Source organism: Bos grunniens, chromosome 15 (assembly GCF_055505025.1).
Source record: "Bos grunniens cultivar Pamir isolate PY7600 chromosome 15, Bosgru_T2T1.0, whole genome shotgun sequence".
Taxonomy (NCBI): domain Eukaryota; kingdom Metazoa; phylum Chordata; class Mammalia; order Artiodactyla; family Bovidae; genus Bos; species Bos grunniens.
The window spans coordinates 22,316,894-22,337,449 of NC_141179.1; the positions used below are offsets into that span (position 1 = coordinate 22,316,894).

At 38.7% G+C, this 20,556-nt stretch overlaps 1 protein-coding gene across 8 annotated transcripts in view; it reads left to right on the forward strand.

The window, feature by feature from the left end:
• HOATZ (HOATZ cilia and flagella associated protein) overlaps nucleotides 1-20,556 on the forward strand; it is a 39,269-nt gene that overhangs the window by 6,895 nt on the left and 11,818 nt on the right. For 2 of the 8 annotated variants that reach the window (XM_086339131.1, XM_086339135.1), the window contains one exon: nucleotides 2,260-3,022. The exons of the other annotated variants lie outside the window; for them this stretch is intronic. In XM_086339131.1, coding sequence (XP_086195257.1) covers nucleotides 2,260-2,265 — 6 coding nt within the window. In that variant the 3' untranslated portion in view covers nucleotides 2,266-3,022. Of the gene's footprint in view, nucleotides 1-2,259; nucleotides 3,023-20,556 lie in introns of those variants that run through there. 8 annotated transcript variants of the gene reach the window in all.

Genomic DNA, 20,556 nt, shown 5'->3' on the forward strand with positions numbered 1-20,556 from the left:
TGATCAGAGGAATGAGTCTGTCATCTCGAACCATTTTGATTAAAGGCCACAATTCAGCACATTGGTGTTGTCAAATCAACTGAACATGTCTCTTCTTGGCAACCTCCCTTGTTGCTTTTCTTGTTGTAGGCACAGACTTTAACTCAATAATTAGTACAGTGATTTATAGAAACATTTTGTGTGGTTAATGGGGAGATTCCATTCCTGTAACTGTTCCTGTACTATAAAAGCAAAGATAGAGGATTTGTCTGACCAATGTCTTTAATCACCGAATCTATTGGCAAACTCCAAAAGACTTATTGGGAATTCTACATAAATTACAGAACAATCATTTGAGTTTGCTGATCACATTAGTTCCCTTTGTGGACTCTTGGTGATGCCTCCAAACAAATTAAGTGATTAGAAATAGTCAGCATTTTCTTCTCTCCTGGGGATACTGTATACATATATTTATACTAGAACTTAATGAGGGGGAAGAGAACTTAATTTTCAGTGAGGCGAAAATCATTAAAATTCCACCTCTTCAGCATATTTTAATTTCATTTTTGGAAGAGATTAGAAGTAAAATATTAAAGGCAAACTATTTCCAATTTTTATCATTTTTTTGTCAAACAATTTAAGACAATTTGAGGAGTTACACGTGAATTTTCTGTTAACGGACTATTAGTAGTCTTAGAACTGATTTCCTTGCCTCAGGTTCTTCTATTATTTATTAATTAATACCCAGATATCTACTGAGAACCTGTCACGTGCCAAGTACTATCGTAGATGCCGGGAATATAAAGATGTATTCCCTGACTTCCAGGAATTTATAATCTGGTGTGGGAGAATACCAATTAAATAATGCATTATTATGATAGATTATGCACATAATACATTATTATGATAGAGATACACACGTAGAACTATAGGAATACATTGAAGGACATCAAAGTCAAGCTTAAGGATTCAAGAACTCTTCCCAAAGGAACTGCGTTTCAAAGAATGTATCGAGTTGACCAATCAAGTAATATCCTCCATGCTAAACTAGTTATCTTCCTAAAACCCAAGTCCTTTTATGCTGCTTTCTTACTGTATTCGTCTGCCAGGGTTGCCATAACAAAATACCACAGAACAGGTGGCTTAAATAACAGAATCTTATTTTCTCGCAGTTGTGGAGGCTGGAAGCCTGAGCTCAGGGTGCCTCCAGAGTTGGTTTCTGATGAGGCCTCATTCCCAGCTTCTGCAATAGATGGCCACTTTCTCAGTGCATTCTCACATGGTAGCAGGAGCTCTGGTGTCTCTTCATCATCTTATAAGGACATCAGTCCTGTTATATTAGAACCCCACCATTATGACCTCATTTATCTTGAACCACCTTCCTGAAAGATCTGTTTCCAAATAGAGTTACACTGAGAGTTAGGGCTTCAACACAGAAATTGCAGGAGTGGGGATGGGAATGATATATTTCAGTCTATATATCTGGTTTCATTTTTCTCCCTGGCTTTTCTGCAGCATGGAGACCAAACTCTCCAGCAAGGTATTCAAGTTCTTTCCCAGTCTGACCATAACCTGACTGTCTTCTACCACTCTCCTTCCTTCCCCTATTCAGCACCCCCTACCCCAAAAGCAGCATCCTCTGTCCAACTGGTGCTCAGCCACTAGGCTACGGCACACTGTGTACCCTTTGCCATATGTGCTGCGATGGTAAATGGGTAAATGTTAATATATTTTTGCTAAACCTAAACACACACATTATCCTGTGATATCTGCCAAATTGTACATTAAGTCAAATGGGTTCTGCAAGACAGTATAAACAAGACTCTATCTGTTGAGAGTAGAAGAGGCCTAACCAAGCAGCAAACCAGCAGGACAGAAAGAGAATATTAATGAAACTGCCTTGTGAGGATATAGGAGAGCTGAGTCAGCATGGTGCTAAAATTAAGAGAATCGTGTAATAATTGAATGCTCTTATAGATATCCTCTGAGCCACTGGGGAGGCCAGTGGATGTGAACTTGGACAAAATCCAGGAGATGGTGAGGGACAGGGAGGCCTGGCATGCTACACTGCAGCATGGGGTCATGAGGAGTTGGACATGACTTGGCAACTGAACAACAGCAATAGATGTCCTCAGATACCATTGTGATATAGTACTCATAACACCCAATTTAGTGAGTGCATACCATGTCTATGTATACTAAGCTAAGCACTGTATATGCATCAACTCATACTCTCCTTAAAATAACCTGATGATGATTATTCCCACTTAATCAAACAAGGCTTAAATGATCTTCCAAAGTTCGCACAACTGGAAAGTGGCTGAGTCTATATTGAAAGCCTGTATCCTAATTCCAAAGCCCGTGAGTCTCATTTTGTTGTACTGATTGATGGCCACGCTATTGTTCAAGTATGCTGCTGAAGATTCTAAAATTCAAAACTGTGGTATGAATACAAGTGTGAGAAACAGTGTTTCCAGCCCTGTGGAACGGTACACTCTCTTCAACCTGCAGTGCCCTTTTGTGTGTCTTCCTAAAACGCCGTCCCTCATTTACCTTCAAGTTTCAACTCAAATACAACTTCTCTCTGAAGCCTTCCCAGAGGTGACCTGGACACTACAGAATGAATAGCTCCCTTCCCTGTGCTCCCAGAGCAAGTCATGATCTGTGTTATAGCTGCATGTGGATGTTTCTGTCTCTCCTGCTGGATTCCAGGCACCATAGTGTCGTGGACTTCGGAGACAAGCTGGGTTTGGACGTCTGACTCTGCCACTTACTATCTCAATGACCTTGAGAAGCCTACTTAACCCCTGTAAGGCTCAGCTTCCTCAGACAGAGAAGCAGCAGTGATAAAAATATCCCCCTCATCCAGCTGGTATAAGACATGTAAAACACCTGGCCATCGTTTGCTCTCAACAAAGGCCAGTTCTCTTTTCCTCCATGAGGGCAGAAGTCATTTCCTATGTGCTTGACCCTGGTACTCATCTACCTATTGAAACTCAATAACTATTTGTTGATAGAATAAATAATTGCATAATTGAGTTAACGAATGAATGGACATATGCTCTATACAGTGATAATGTCATTTTGGTTAGCCTTTTGCACATGTATACACCTGACAAATTTTTCCAGGCTGACAGTTTTTGTAAGAATATTCTCCAAAGCTAGTCTATTTGCAAGTCTACTTTAGGATCAATTTAGCACATGCCCTCGCTTCTCAGTTTTGCTTTTACCTCATGGGTCTATATATGATGGGAGGAAATGTGACTCCTTGTAATTACTAAAACTTAGACTCTATTTTTGGATGACATTGTTTTTTTAGGATTGTAGTACTCTCTCTACATTGCCGCCACCACAATTCTAGAATTTTCAGCTTGATGGCAGAAAATAAATGGGTTCTATTTAACTCATTTATAATGATCTATTTAATTTGCAGATCTTCTACATATTTTGAACATATACATTTGTAAGTAAATTCCTGGTATAATTTTCATTCTAAAATGGTAAAAAATATTCCCCATCAAGTCACTTAAAGTTTTTTTTTTCTTTCACAGTCTCCTTAAAATTAAGGAAAATCTAAAAATTTATCTCTCTCTCTCCTAAAAATACCTTTATAGCTTTTCTCCCCAACTGATATTGATTGATTTTTTTCAGTTGTTGAACTTTTAAAAAATTTTAATGTTATCCTCCATCTTGGAATATCTTCCAGATATACATTATAAATACTTTGGTTAGTAGAAAAAATGCTATTAATCACAAGTACTATTTCTGTGATGGATAGCCATGGCAGAAAATCAAGAACAATTTGAGTCCATCAAGATTAAATGGCTTACTCTGTCCATAAAGGAAACCTTATAGTTCTGTACTGGCCCATTATTCTTCCTTTGAGAGTTCTAAAGTAGTCTGAAAACATTATAATAAATGAATAGTCAGCTAATTCTTTGAAATCATAAAACTAATTTGCTTTTTAGTTTTGCCACCTTTAAGAAAGCTCTTTACCTGATTATCTCTTTATGAAAATGATTATAAATAATTCATTTTCTGGGAGGGGAAGTAAAGATCAGAGCAGTACTTTAAGGCATGTATATAGACAACATATTCATAAACATCCATCAGGAATCAGAGTTTAATGTGAGTAAATATAAACTAAAGGTTTTTAGAAGGAAAAGATCCCATCTGCGAATCAGCAATAAAGATATGCTCTTTATCAGGCTTCCCTGGTGGCTCAGACAGTAAAGAGTGTGCCTCCAATGCAGGAGACCTGGGTTCAATCCCTGGGTCAGGAAGATCCCCTGAAGAAAGAAATGGCAACCCTCTCCAGTATTCTCACCTGGAGAACTCCATGGACAAAGGAGCCTGGTGGGCTATAGTCCATAGGGTTGCAGAATCGGACATGACTGAGCAACTAACATTTTATCAGGAATGGGGTTTAAATCTGTTCAGTCTCACAACCTGTACAACCAATGCTAACTATGGGGTAAGTCTTCCTCAAAAGTCAATTTGCAGGCTTCTCTGGTGGCTCAGTGGTAAAGAATCTGCCTGCCAAGGCAGGAGACACAGGTTCAGTTCCTGATCCAGGAAAATCCCACACGTCATGGAGCAACTAAGCCTCTGCACCACAACTACTGAGTCTGTGCGCTAGAGCCTGGGAGCCACAAGTACTGAAGCCTGCGTACCCTAGAGCCTGTACAGCCACAGGAAAAGCCACTGCAGTGGAAAGCCCGCCCAGCAGCAGAGACCCAGCACAGCCTAAAATAAATACATAAATTTTAATATTTTTTAAGAAAAAAGAAATTCCTATTTCTTAAACAAAAAAAGTCAGCTTGCTATATGACACTTCAGTGAACCAGAAGCAAATCATTCTACGATGAGATCATGCTTAGAAGAAGAATCTAAGAAATTTCACAAAGATGCATTTTTAGATACCAAATCACAAAAGTGGAAACATTTAACATTATCCTCCATTATCTTATACTTTTAAGGGACGCTCAGAATCACTGTTAATCAGTTTTGTAGAGCCAAACCAAAGATGTAAGGAATTTCCTCAGTGTCATTGCCCAGGATGTCCAGTTAAAAGAAAATCCTTTTTGGTATCAAATTGCCCAGGAATGGCTACCCAGACAAATCAAAATTTTCTCAGTCTCAGTGTTACCTGGCTTTGTTTTAATTTTGCTTTCCTGCCCTTCAGTTCAGTTCAGTCACTCCGTCGTGTCTGACTCTTTGCAACCCCATGAATTGCAGCACGCCAGGCCTCCCTGTCCATCACCAACTCCTGGAGTTCACTCAAACTCATGTGCATTGAGTTGGTGATGCCATACAGCCATCTTATCCTCTGTCGTCCCCTTCTCCTCCTGCCCCCAATCCCTCCCAGCATCAGAGTCTTTTCCAATTAGTCAACTTTTCGCATGAGGTGGCCAAAGTATTGGAGTTTCAGCCTCAGCATCAGTTCTTCCAATGAACACCCCAGATTAGTCTCCTTCAGAATGGACTGGTTGGATCTCCTTGCAGTCCAAAGGACTCTCAAGAGTCTTCTCCAACACCACAGTTCAAAAGCATCAATTCTTTGGCTCTCAGCTTTCTTCAGAGTCCAACTCTCACATCCATACATGACCACTGGAAAAACCATAGCCTTGACTAGACAGACCTTTGTGCCCTTATGTAGTATTAAAATTCCTTTTCCTCCATTAGGAAGTGGTGGGTTTCTCCTTCACCAACAAGATACTTATTTAAATTCTTGTTGTTGCAAATTTGTCAAAGGATTCAAGTGGAAGAATAATAAAAACAGACTGTGTATTCACCCTAGCAAGCAAATATTTTGGTAGCAAATGATAATTAAAAGATTGCATAAATATGAATTACTCTTTTATATCCTCTGTTGTACCACTTTGTCTTCAAACATTATTCAGTCTTGGGAAACATTTAAGGTTGACAGATAAGGTTTCCCTCTTAATCTTCTTTAGTAACATCTACAGTCCACCAAAGGCTTCCCAGGTGGTGCTAGTGGCAAAGAACCTGCCTGCCTGCCAATGCAGGAGACAGACACAGGTTTGATCCCTGAGTTGAGAAGATCCCCTGGAGGAGGGCATGGCAGTCCACTCCAGTATTCTTGCCTGGAGAATCCCATGGACGAGGAGCCTGGTGGGCTACAGTCCACAGGGTCACAAAGAATCAGACACAACTAAAGGGACTTAACACACTACACACACACACACACACACACACACACACACACACACGCAGTCCACCAAAAGATGCCTGGGGTGAGAAATGATATTTGAGATCAAATAGTTGATGAATTCATTACCCCAGACAGACCTATCCCCAGAGTTGGATAGGGTCATGCCCCAAATGCATCTCATCTTTTTTTTCCAAAGATCTGTATATCTTTTCTTCTGTATATATTCACTTTAAGAACAAAATAAAAGCATTTTAAGCCCTATAGTACAATTAGGCAAGGACCCATACTATTGCCTGGTAAAACATGATTAAATGAAACTATTGAACACAGAACAAAGCAAAGAAGGTCATGTATTTTTAAAAATTAAGTCAGAACTATTTGATTCCAGCTACATGAAGCCTTATTGTTCAAATTAGTAAACACCTTATAAGCAGTGAAAGTGAAGTCACTCAGTCGTGTCCGACTCTTTGCAACCCTGTGGACTGTAGCCTACCATGCTGCTCTGTCCATTGCATTTTGCAGGCAAGAGTACTGGAGTGGGTTGCCATTTCCTTCTCCAGAGGATCTTTCCGACCCAGGGATAGAACCCGGGTCTCCCGCATTATAGGCAGACGCTTTACCATCTGAGCCACCAGTAGGGTTAATCAAATAGAATTTTTTGAAGAACTGGGTAATTCTGTGGATCAGGTCACTCAGAAAATAATCACAACATACCTGAAATCAAAACCATAGTCTACCTTTTCCCTTTGCCTCTGCCAAAGGCAAGATAAAAAGAGCTGTAGGTAAAATATGTTGGAGCCAGATAAGAAAGTTTAAATTTTTCTTTATCTATATTTACTTCCTCATTTTATCATTTTCTGTGCTAAGGTGTTTTAGTCCCAGGAGGTATGGTCACGCATACTCTCAGAGCCTGATACAGCCGTTTGCCTATTTGGCTTCTGAGATTTTGTAGCTTCCCAAGCCACTGTGTTGGTGATGTAGTCAATCCTTCTTATTCACGATTCCATATTTGGAAATTCACTTACTATGCAACAGTTTATTTGTAACCCCAAAATCAATACTAGTAGCATCTTTATGGCCATTGGAGGTAATTCACAAAGCAGTGAAAATTTTGAGTTGCCCAACACACATGTTTCTAGCTGAAGCTAAACAAGACAGTGTTCTGCCTTCTTGTTTCATCTCATACTGTAAATAGGTGTCCTTTTTGCAGTTTATTAAGTGCCATGTTTTTCACTTTTTTAAATGATTTCACTGATTTAAATAGCCTCCAAATGCTGAAGGACTGCGTTGTGTTCCTAAGTGCAAGAAGGTTGTGACGTGCCTTACAGAAAAAATACATGCTTTAGATAAGCTTGAATCAGATATGAGTTACAAGTGCTATTAGCTATGAGTTCAATGTTGGTGAATCAACAAGCTATTTTAAATAAGGTGTCTGTAAAGAGAAACACATAAAACAAAGTGGTATATTGATGAAATGTGGTGAAACATTTCACATTGCTGAAATGTTGAGATCAAAGGCAGGCAGGAGCCTAGAAGACATGGTCACCTCTGTGCTGAGTCGACAGTTTCTTCTGCTTGGAAATTCCTTTCTCCGATTTCTCCCTTTAGCCAATGCCTACTTGTATTTAAAAACACTTCAAAAATAATCACAAGCAAGTCTTTCCTTACACTCGCTATTCCCCAAGTTGATACAAATGCCCTTTCCTTTGTGCTTCCCTCAACCCTGTACATTCCCTGGTCATAGTTCCTGACACATAGTAGTATGGTGGAGTTGAGCTGTTTCTCCTGCGGGCTCTAAATTCCTTAAGGAAAAAGATCATGACTTCCTTGACTTTATAACCACAGGAACTGACAAATATAAGAACATCTCCTAACCTACCAAATAAATGCTTATGAGTGAACAAATAGATTATTTAACTTGTCTGAACCAGACACGTGCATGATAGCCCAGTTCCTTGAGCTAGATAGCTTATGAGGTATTCATTTCATCAGAGGATGGCCCAAAATAGAATTGACCAAGACTCAGAGCCTCACAGGCTCAGAAATACTAAATAAACATGTAGGCAGTTGCAAAAAAGGATGTCCAAGCAATAGACAAGAGTGGAAATACAGTCTGTAAGCCACAGAATAAAGTCACAGTCAATGAGCATTATCTGTTCTCTGAAGGAACTGACACAAGGAAAAGGCAGTAGATAAACATTTAAGGTCCTGGTGCCAACAGCATGTAAGAGAAACCTTGATATGGGAATTAGAATGCAGCATCAAGACTAGAAAATAAGTCAAGGCCACTGTCCCCAACTGTCTGAGGGCAAAGATACAAGACAAAAATATGGGACATGACAATATATACTAGAACTTTGATACAGAGATAGACTTGGCTATAAAAATAGAAAGCAAATTCCTAGAAGCATGTATCTTTCACCCAAACTCCCATCACATTCCTAAATGTTTGTGTCATTCCCTACTGCCGTACCCAGATAGCTACTTTAGAGCCATCACTGTATGAGACAAACAAATTCACCTAACTATAGTAATTCTTTCTTACAAAACCAAAAAAATATTGTTCAAAAGTCAGTTTACCAACAATTGATTTTATTGTTGAGATAAAAATCTGTTAAATAACTTTTTAAGAAAGGCAGTGGCATATTTTCATTGTAGCACTAATTCAGTAATTTATTTCAAAAAACTTACAATTTATCTAAACTTTGAAACTTGTATTATAAAGGATAAATTTTTAGAACAATGAATAAGTAAAAACATAAAGAAAAAAGAACATATAAAATACATTTAAAAGGTAATAGGAAACAGTAGGGAATTCCCTGGCAGCCCCGGTAGTTAGGACTTTACATTTTCATTGCTGTGGCCCAGTTGAAGAACTGAGATGCTGCAAGCCACATGGTACTGCCAAAAGAAAAAAAAAGAAAAAAAACACTGTTGGCTATAAGTGTTCCAAACAGATATGATGTAGTTGTTGGTGTAGCTATAGACATTAGTCTTTATGTGTAAAGTTGAACTGGACATTATATGCATCTCGATTCATACATTAATACAGGTGAGGGTCATCCAGTGAAATGTGGGGTCATGCGGCCAAGCTGAAATTTACAGAATGTTTGCCAAAAGCAGCTGAAAACTTTGTACCCTTATAAAAAGATGTCGGCAAGGTAAGGGTCAAAACTTAAGAGGCAGTGTACAGCTCAGGCATGAAAGATCAGACAAAGCTATCAACAGGAGGATGAGTTCCAGAGTCAAAAGGTAGGAGAATCCAATTTGGAAAAGATAGGAGAATGCAATTTGGAAAAAATTGCACAAGATTCATTTGACAAATATTTGTTGAGAATCTGTGTTAGTCTGGCATTGTGCTAGACACAGGAGTACAATGATGAACACCAACAAAAAAACAAGCATGAAAGTTACAAACTCTGCCCTTTTCTGAAACTTATCTAATCAACGAGAGAAATAACTTATGAAAGAATTACATGTGATGTTAGGAGAACATCTAATCAGGCAGTATTGATCCAATCAATGGAGTCAGGGAGAATTTCTGCAAAGATTCAGCTGAGATTTGAAGGAAGAATGGGCTTTAATTAGGCCAGAGATGGGGTGGAGGGAACATTAAGGGAACATTCTGGACAGCAGAAACAACTTAGTGCCTGTCTGAAGCTGAATGGCCAGTGTGGTGATGGAAAACTTAGGCCACAGTACTTAAACAATAAGAAGCCATTGTAGGGTTTTAATTTGGGGGAGAATAATAACAGATTTATTTGAAAAAATTTAGGAGAATAGGTTGAAAGTGGCCAGAAGTAAGGAAACCAGAGTGAAGGCTAGTGCGATCATTCAGTTGGGAGGTTATGATAGCTTGGATTAGGAAAAAGTAGATTGATTTAAGAGATATACTTAGGAAGAAAAATAATTAGGACTTGAATTGTATATTGAATATGGACAGTGAGGCATAGCAAGGTATAAAAGATAGTATCATGGTATCCTGGCTTGCAGAACATGATAGATGGTGCCATTCAATGAAACAAGGAACATTAAATAAAGATCAGGTTGTTGGGGTTTTGCAGGGATGGGGAAAGGGTTGTGGTTTAGTCGTTAAGTCATGTCTGACTCTTTGTGACCCCATGGACTGCAGCACACCAGGCTTCCCTGTCCTTCACTATCTCCAGGAGTTTGCTCAAATTCTTGTTCTTTGAGTCAGTGATGCTATGTAACCACCTCATCCTCTGCCACCCTCTTCTTTTGCTTTCAATCTTTCTCAGCAACAGGGTCTTTTCCAATGAGTTGGCGGTTCACATCAGGTAGCCAAAGTATTGGAGCTTCAGCTTTAGCATCAATCCTTCCAATGAATATTCAGGATTAATTTCCTGTAGGATTGACTGTTTGATCTCCTTGCAGACCAAGGTACTCTCAAGAGTCTTCTCCAGCACCACAGTTTGAAAGCATCAGTTCTTTGGCACTCAGCTTCTTTATGGTCCAAATCACGCATCTATTCATGACTACTGGAGAAACCATTTCTTTGACTATACAGACCTTAGTTGGCAAGGTGATGTCTCTGTCTTTTAATATGTTATCTATATTTGTCATAGCTTTCCTTCCAGGGAGCAAATGACTTTTAATTTCGTGTCTGTAGTCACTGTCCACAGTGATCTTGGAGCCCAAGATAATAAATTCTATCACTGTTTCTACTTTTCCCCCTTCTATTTACCATGAAGTGATAGGACCAGATGCCATGATCTTAGTTTTCAAATGTTGAGTTTTAAGCCAGTGTTTTCACTTTTCCTCTTTCACTCTCATCAAGAGGTTCTTTAGTTCCTCTTCACTTTCTGCCCTTACAGTGGTATCATCTGCATATCTGAGGTTGTTAATATTTCCCCTGGCAATCTGGATTCCAGCTTGTGATTCATCCAGCCCAGCATTTCTCATGATGTACTCTGCATAGAAGTTAAATAAGCAGGGTAACAATATGCAGCCTTGATGTACTCCTTTCCTAATTTTTAACCAGTCCATTGTTCCATGCCTGATTCTGACTATTACTTCTTGACCTGCATACACATTTCTCAAGAGACAGATAAGGTGGCTTGGTATTCCCATCACTTTAAGTAAAGTTAAAAAATAAAATAAAATAAAATAAAAAATTTTCCACAGCTTGTGATCCACATAGTCAAAGACTTTAGCATGGACAATGAAGCAGAAGTAGATGTTTTTCTGGAATTCTCTTGCTTTTTCTATGCATCAACTAATGTTGGGCATTTGATCTCTAGTTACTCTGGCACTTCTAAACTAGCTTATACATCTGAAAGTTCTTGGTTCACTTACTACCGAAACTTAGTTTGAAGGATTTTAAGCATAACCTTGCTAGCGTGTGAAATGACAGCAATTGTATAGTAGTTGGAACCTTCTTTGGCATCGCCCTTCTTTGGGATTGGAATGAAAACTGACCTTTTCCAGTCCTATGGCCAAGCTGAGTTTTCCAAATTTGGTGGCATATTGAGTGCAGCTCTCTAACAGCATCATCTTTTAGGATTTGAAACAGTTCAACTGGAATTTTGTTACTTCCACTAGGTTTGTTTGTAGTAATGCTTCCTAAGGCCCATTTAACCTCATACTCCAGAATGTCTGGCTCTAGGTCCATGACCATACCATCATCATTATCCAGGTCATTAAGACCATATTTGTATAGTTCTTCTCTGTGTCCTTGCCACCTCTTCGTATCTCTTGTTTCTGTTAGGTTATCATCATTTCTATCCCTTATCGTGCCCATCCTTACATGAAATGTTCCGTTGATATCTCCAGTTTTCTTGAAGACATCGTTAGTCTTTCCCACTCTATTGTTTTCTTCTATTTCTTTGCATCGTTTATTTAAGAAGGCCTTCTTATCTCTCCTTGCCATTCTCTGGAACCCTGTACTCAGTTGGGTATATCTTTCCTTTTCTCCTCTGCCTTTCACTTCTCTTTTTTTCTCAGCTATTGTAAAGCCTCCTCAGGAAACTACTTTGCCTTCTTGCATTTCTCTTTCTTCAGGATGGTTCTGGTCACCACATCCTGTACAGTGTTATGAACTTCTGCCCATAGTTCTTCAGACACTGTCTACCAGATCTAATCCCTTGAATCTATTCATCACCTCCACTGTATAATCAAAAGGGATTTTATTTAGGTCATATCTAGTGGCCTAGTGGTTTTCCCTATTTTCTTCTATTTAAGCCTGAATTTTGCAAGAAAGAGCTCATGATCTGAGCCACAGTCAGCTCCTGGTCTTGTTTTTGCTGACTGTACAGAGCTTCTCCATCTTCAGCTGCAAAGAATATAATCAATCTGATTCAGTATTGACCATCTGGTGATGTCCATGTATAGAGTTGTCTCTTGTATTGTTGGAAGAGGGTGTTTGCTATAAATGTGTTTTCTTGTCAAAACTCTGGTAGCCTTAGCTCTGCTTTATTTTGCACTCCAAAGACAAACTTGCCTGTTCCTCCAGGTATCTCTTGACTTCCTACTTTTGCATTCCAATCCCCAATGATGAAAAGGACGTCTCTTTTTGGTGTTAGTTCTAGAAGATCTTCTAGGTCTTCATAAAATCATTCAGCTTCTTCAGCATCAGTTATTGGGGTATAGACTTGGATTGCAGTGATGTTGAATGGTTTGCCTTGGAAAAGAACCAAAATCATTTTGTCATTTTTGAGATTACGTCCAAGTACTGCATTTCAGACTCTTCTGTTGACTATGAGAGCTACTCTATTTCTTCTAAGGGATTCTTACCCACAGTAGTAGATATAATGGTCACCTGAATTAAATTCACCCATTCTCATTCGCATTTTAGTTCACTGGTTCCTAAAATGTTGATGTTCACACTTGCCATCTCCTCCTTGACCACATCCAGTTTACCTTGCTTCACAGACCTAACATTCCAGGTTCCTATGCAATATTGTTCTTTACAGCACTGAGCTTTACTTTCACCACCAGCCACATCCACAACTGAGTGTCATTTCCCGTTTGGACTTATCCTCTTCATTCTTTCTGGAGCTGTTACTAATTGCCCTCTGTTCTTCTCTAGTAGCACATGGGACGCCTTCTGACCTGGGGGCTCATCTTCTGGTGTCATATCTTTTTGCCTTTTCATACTGTTCACGGGGTTCTGGAGGCAAAAGTACTGGAGCAGTTTGCCATTCCCCCTTCCAGTGGACCACATTTTGTCAGAACTCTCCACCATGACCTGTCAGTCTTGGGTGGCCCTTCACAGCATGGCTCAAAGCTTCACTGAGTTACGAAAGTCCATTCAGTTTAGACTTATGGAGTTTGAGGTGCCTTTGAGATAAGCAATGATAAGTCTATCTGAGTGTCAAATAGGCCTGTAAATATGTGAGCTACAGAAGTATGGGCCAGAGGTGAGATAGAATCATCTAGATGGGGAATCCCCCACCTGCTCCTTGTTAGAATATAGTGGACAGGACAGACATACCTGAATGATGAGGTCAGTCCCATTCATCCATTCATCGTATCTGTATAACCAGCAACATGATAAAAATCTTGAAGATTCAGTAGTTATTTGTTTGCTAAGGATGAGTCTTGGTGATTATTGTGGACCCAGTCAGCAATAATATATAATTCAATCACATATAGAAGTATCTTTAAAATTGTTGTTGCTGTTTAGTTGTTAATTCGTGCTCTACTCTTTGCAACCCCAATAACTGTAGCCCGCCAGGTTCCTCTGTTCATGGGATTTCCCAGGCAAGAATATTGGAATGGGTTGCCATTTCCTTCTCCAGGGGATCTTCCCAACCCAGGGATCAAACCAGAGCCTCCTGCATTGGCAGGCGGATTCTTTACTGATGAGCAACCGGGGGAGCCCGTAGAAGAGAGGTTTCCCTGACCAGGAATCGAGCCTGGGCTGCAGTGGTGAGAGCACTGAATCCTACCACTAGACCACCAAGGAACGTCAGGTTGTCGTTAATATATCTATACTTTACTGCATTTTAAGGGCTTCCCTGATAGCTCAATTGGTAAAGAATCTGCCTGCAATGCAGGAGACCATGGTTCAATTCCCGGATCAGGGATTTGCTGGAGGAGGGATAGGCTACCCACTCCAGTATTCTTGGGCTTCCCTTATGGCTCAGCTGGTAAAGAATCCTCCTGCAATGCGAAGTTTGATCCCTAGGTTGGGAAGATCACCTGGAGAAGGGAAAGGCTACCCACTCCAGTATTCTGGCCTAGAGAATTCCATGGACTGTATAGTCCATTGGGTCGCAAGGAGTCAGACAGGACTGAGCCACTTTCACTTATTGAATTTAAAAATGTAATATTCATTTTATGATCATAGTTTCCTCAACATTAAGATTCAAGTCTCACTTATTGCTTTTTAAAAAAAAATAAGTGCCTTTTAAAGCAATATTAAAGCAGTTTTTCACTTTGCTGTACACGTGAAACTAACATTACAAATCAACTATACTCCAATAAAAATCATTTAAAATAGAAATAAAAAATAAAATAAGCTGGGGAAATTTTTAAAAAATAAATAAAGCAGTTTTAAAAATCATTTATGCTATTTTTTCCTGCATTTGTTTCGTGTGACACTTAAAACAAGAGCTATGCTCTTCAGGTAATTACTATTGGTTTTCCATTAAAATATATATAACAAAATTAAGAAAAAATATGTAACAGAACCAAGAAAATACACATTTTCCTTCTTTAAAACAGATAAATTCATATTTTACCAAAATCTACATTTAAGAAAAATTGTGTTGACTCCTTTTTATGTAATGACTGATATGTTTTTCTCATTTTAGCAAGCCATTATTTTTCAAATGAAAATTATATATGCCAGAGCTGGGAATTGAGCCAGGATCAGGCAATTTCCAGGAGGTATGAAAAGGTGCTTAGACATGCATTTTTTTCCTACAAGTCAGCATTCTTCCTCCCTCCAATTAATAATCGTCTAGCACCTTCCATCCACTCCCATAGATGACTGCCTTTAGGTCTACCTTCTAAATATCAGATTAAAGCTGGAGAAAGCCTTTTCACTGATTATTCAGGCTATCTTTTAAAGTGCATGGTAGACAATTTAAGGTCCAACATTTCTGTATCTTATTATAGTAGATGTAAATTTACTGTATGAAATTTGGAGAATCTACATAGCAGGTTTCACTTAATAGACATAAGGGATGGTAGTAAATTAATAGTTGAAGCATTTTGTTATCAAAATTAAGAGGCACATACTGCCTTTTGGAATCAAGCCCAAGTGTGACACATCAGTTCAGTTCAGTTCAGTTCAGTCGCTCAGTCGTGTCCGACTCTTTGTGACCCCATGAATCACAGCACGCCAGGCCTCCCTGTCCATCACCAACTCCCAGAGTTCACCCAGACTCACGTCCATTGAGTCAGTGATGCCATCCAGCCATCTCATCCTCTGTCATCCCCTTCTCCTCTTGCCCCCAATCCCTCCCAGCATCAGAGTCTTTTCCAATGAGTCAACTCTTCCCATGAGGTGGCCAAAGTACTGGAGTTTCAGCTTTAGCATCATTCCTTCCAAAGAAATCCCAGGGCTGATCTCCTTCAGAATGGACTGGTTGGAACTCCTTGCAGTCCAAGGGACTCTCAAGAGTCTTCTCCAACACCACAGTTCAAAAGCATCAATTCTTCGGCGCTCAGCCTTCTTCACAGTCCAACTCTCACATCCATACATGACTACTGGAAAAACCATAGCCTTGACTAGATGAACCTTTGTTGGCAAAGTAATGCCTCTGCTTTTGAATATGCTATCTAGGTTGGTCATAACTTTCCTTCCAAGGAGTAAGCGTCTTTTAATTTCATGGCTGCAGTCACCATCTGCAGTGATTTTGGAGCCCAAAAAAATAGTCTGACACTGTTTCCACTGTTTCCCCATCTATTTCCCATGAAGTGATGGGACCAGATGCCATGATCTTCGTTTTCTGAATGTTGAGCTTTAAGCCAACTTTTTCACTCTCCACTTTCACTTTAGTTTTACCTTAAACCAATAGTAATTTTAACCTTCCTTAAATTGCATTTTGTAACAGAATAGAAATGGAACCTATTCAAGATTAAGACCATGTAGACTAAGAACTAAGATTCCCTAGTGATCCCTTTGGGCATTTAACTTGAAATTCTTGGCATAGAAATAAAAATTAAATTCTAGAGCTGCAAGAAAAAATTTTGATAATGTTCTCTAATCTCTGTAAAACCACAGAACCTTGGTTCTGCTTAGATAGTATTCTAAAACTGGAATGTAATTCTCCTTGTATACTTAACTTATATCAAAAGTCCTATCATAAATATTTGCATGCATGCTCAGTCACTCAGTCATGTCTCACTCTTTTTGACCCCATGGATATAGCCCACCAGGCTCATGTCCATGGGATTATCCTAGGAAGAATACTGGAGTGGGTTGCCATTTTCTCCACCAGGGGATCTTACTGATCCTGGGATCAAACCTGAGTCTCCTGCTTGACAGGTGGATTCTTTACCACTGAGCCAGCTGGGAAGGCTTATCATAACTATTTAAAGTACATTAAATAAAATGTTAGAAAATTCATCAGTTTATAAGTACCCGTACAGTTCAACTATTCTTTCCCTTGGACCACTTTTTGCAAAGTGCTACATGATCCTATAAAATAAGTAAATTAGCTTTTTATTGGAATATAATTGTTTTACAATGTTGTATTAACTTCTGCTGTATAATGAAGTGAATCAGCCATATTCATACATAAATCCCCTCCCTCTTGAGCCTCCCTTCCACCCCTCCCATTCCATCTCTCTAAGTCATCAGAGAGCGCTGAGCTGAGCTCCCTGTGCTGTATAGCAGCTTCCCACTAGCTACCTATTTTACACATGACAGTGTCTATATGTCAATCCCAATCTCCCAGTTCGAGTCACTCTCTCCTTCCCCTCCTGTGTCCACATATCCATTCTCTGTATCTGCATCTCTATTTCTGCCTTGAAAATAGGTTCATCGGTACCATTTTTCTAAACTCCACATATATGCACTAACATACAATATTTTTCTCTTTCTGACTTACTTTGCTCTGTATGACAGACTCTAGATCCATCCACATCTCTTCAAATGATCCTATTTCACTCCTTTTAGTGGCTGAGTAATATTCCATTGTATATTTGTACCACATCTTCTTTATTCATTCACCTGTCATTGGACATTTAGATTGTTTCTATGTCCTGGTTATTGTAAACAGTGCTGCAATGAACATTGGGGTACATGTGTCCTTTTGAGTTATGATTTTCTCAGAATATATGCCCAGTAGTGGGATTGCTGGGTCATATGGTAGTTCAATGTTTAGTTTTTTGAAAAATCCCACCATTGGTGGGATTGTATGTAGCAAACAGTATGGAGTAAGACACCTTTGATCAAGCAGACCTCACTCTGGATTAGCTCCCCTGCTGTGTATTCTCATAGCCCACATTTTCCACTAGAATGTAAATTGTTCTGTGAGAGCAGACTGTATTTGTCTCCTTCACCATGGTTAATCCTAATTAATTCTTCATTTTCATAATCAAGATTGATTAAAGAAACCCTTCTGTTACTGCATGTGTGTGTGTGTGTAAATGTACCATAGTCTCTAGTGTGTGTTTTAAGTATTAATATTTCAGCAAAAGAAGCCTGGAGGCAAACAACTGAGAATGAGTTTGAATCCTTTGCTCTGACAGTTACTAGTTACCTAATTAATTAATTACCTAATTTGAACTGAGGTGTTGGAGAAGACTCTTGAAAGTCCCTTGGACTGCAAGGAGATCCAACCAGTCCATTCTGAAGGAGATCAGCCCTGGGATTTCTTTGGAAGGAATGATGCTAAAGCTGAAACTCCAGTACTTTGGCCACCTCATGCCAAGAGTTGACTCATTGGAAAAGACTCTGATGCTGGGAGGGATTGGGGGCAGGAGGAGAAGGGGACAACAGAGGATGAGATGGCTGGATGGCATCACCGACTTGATGGACGTGAGTCTGAGTGAACTCCGGGAGTTGGTGATGGACAGGGAGGCCTGGCATCCTGTGATTCATGGGGTTGTAAAGAGCCGGAGACGACTGAGCGACTGAACTGAACTGAACTGAACTGAATTAATTAGTTAAGTGACCCTGAGAAAAGTTGTTAATTTTTATGTTGATTGAGTTCCTTCTCTCTGTTAAAAGATAGTAATACCATCTACTTCAAGATTTAGATGAATTACATAAAGCCTGACATCCAGTAGGTGCCCAATGAAAGTTTGTTTTTATCTTTTCTGCTTCCCCTCTTTTTTAAACCCGTAATTAAAAAATAAAATTTTAGGAGGTACAAAATAAGCTTTAGTATTAAGTGAAATGGTTTGACCAAAGTGGTAAATCTCAGAAGATGAAGAGTAGATTATGAAAGGCATGGTCACCCAGGTATCCACATCCTAATTAAAAGACACAGTCAAGATTGACTTGTTCATACTGTTCAAGAGAGCCTCATGTATTTCTCTTAATCCTGTCTTTATTTATAATCTGCAAAAGGACAAATTACCACCAAAGATATATTTTGAAATTTCAATATGGAGCAAACTGTGTGGGCAAAGTTAATTTAAATATCACAGATAAATAAAATATAATTAAATTTATCTTAATGCCTCTCTCTACAAATACAGATTAAGAGGTAAATGTAATGATAATTCTGAAGGTCTGGATCAGTGGTTCTCAATCAGAACCCTGTCAAAAGCCAAGTAAGAAAAGAATATTACTATATTCCAACTATATACACCCTTTGCAACAGTTCTTGGAAACCTAGAAAGAGACTCTAGTGTAGAAGAAAAAGCCAAGGCTATTAGAAATGGTCGGCAGTACAGCAAGCAGACCCAACTCAATCCAAGGCAAACCCAAATTATCAGCTAAATATTGACTAAAATAATTACTTGAAATGATAACTATGACCTTAATATGCATATGTACTGTAGGTTTAATTGGGTTGTTTTGTTTTTAAGTAAATAAGGCTTTTTTACCTTGAAATAATTTGGTCATTTTTTAAATTTTATTTTATTTAACTTTACAATATTGTATTGGTTTTGCCATATATCAAAATGAATCTGCCACAGGTATACATGTGTTCCCCATCCTGAACCCTCCTCCTTCCTCCCTCCCCATACCATCCCTCTGGGTCGTCCCAGTGCACCAGCCCCAAGCATCCAGTATCATGCATCGAACCTGGACTGGTGACTCATTTCATATATGATATTATACATGTTTCAATGCCATTACCCCAATGTTTATTGCAGCACTGTTTATAATAGCCAGGACATGGAAGCAACCTAGATGTCCATCAGCAGATGAATGGATAAGAAAGCTGTGGTACATATACACAATGGAGTATTACTCAGCCATTAAAAAGAATACATTTGAATCAGTTCTAATGAGGTGGATGAAACTGGAGCCTATTATACAGAGTGAAGTACACCAGAAAGAAAAACACCAATACAGTATACTAACGCATATATATGGAATTTAGAAAGATGGTAACAATAACCCTGTATACGAGACAGCAAAAGAGACACTGATATATAGAACAGTCTTTTGGACTCTGTGGGAGAGGGAGAGGGTGGGATGATTTGGGTAATTTTTTTTTTAATCATGCATTTCATCTACATTTTCAAATTTATTGATATAAGGATTCACAGTGGTTTTAATCATCTTTGTAATCTCTGCTGTAGCTCTAGTTATTACTGCTTTTCATTTCTAATCATTCATATCTTTTTTTGTCAGTAATTATACCAAAGGATTATCTGTTTTAATAGTCTTTTCTAAAAACAACATTTGGTTTTATTATCCTCTGTAAAGTATTTTTGTTTCCTATGTTATCAGTTCTTGATTTTAATTATTTCTCCCTTCAGTTTTGAATTAGTTCTTATTTTCATTCTAACTTCCTTCCCTTCTCACTTTGTTTCTTAATTTTCCACCTTATCTCTTTTCTAATACTAGTATTTACAGTTGTAAATATTCCTCAAAGTACTATTTTAGCTGCAACTCACAAGCTATATAGGGTTTTATTACTCCATTTTAAGTATTTTTAAATTTTTATTTCGATTTATAATTTGTCTCATGAATTATTTAGAAGTATGCCTTTTAATTTCCAAATCTATGAAGTCTTATCTGTTTTTTATTTCTAACTTAGTAATATTGAGGTCAGAAACATTGTTCCTGTCTTCTGCTAAGTAAATTTAAACAGAGCTATCTTTATGTCAAGGTCCTCAGCATGATGCCATTCAACTATCCCACCCTATGTACCTCTATTCCCCAAAACACACATCTTGACCCTGTCAGGCCTGGGTTATTAAGCAACTTTATGCTCATTCCAGCCTCCGTGTCTCCATTTATTTTTAATCGGGTGAACTGATATCCTCTTTTCATCAGTGAGCGTGTTTTTCGTATCATGATC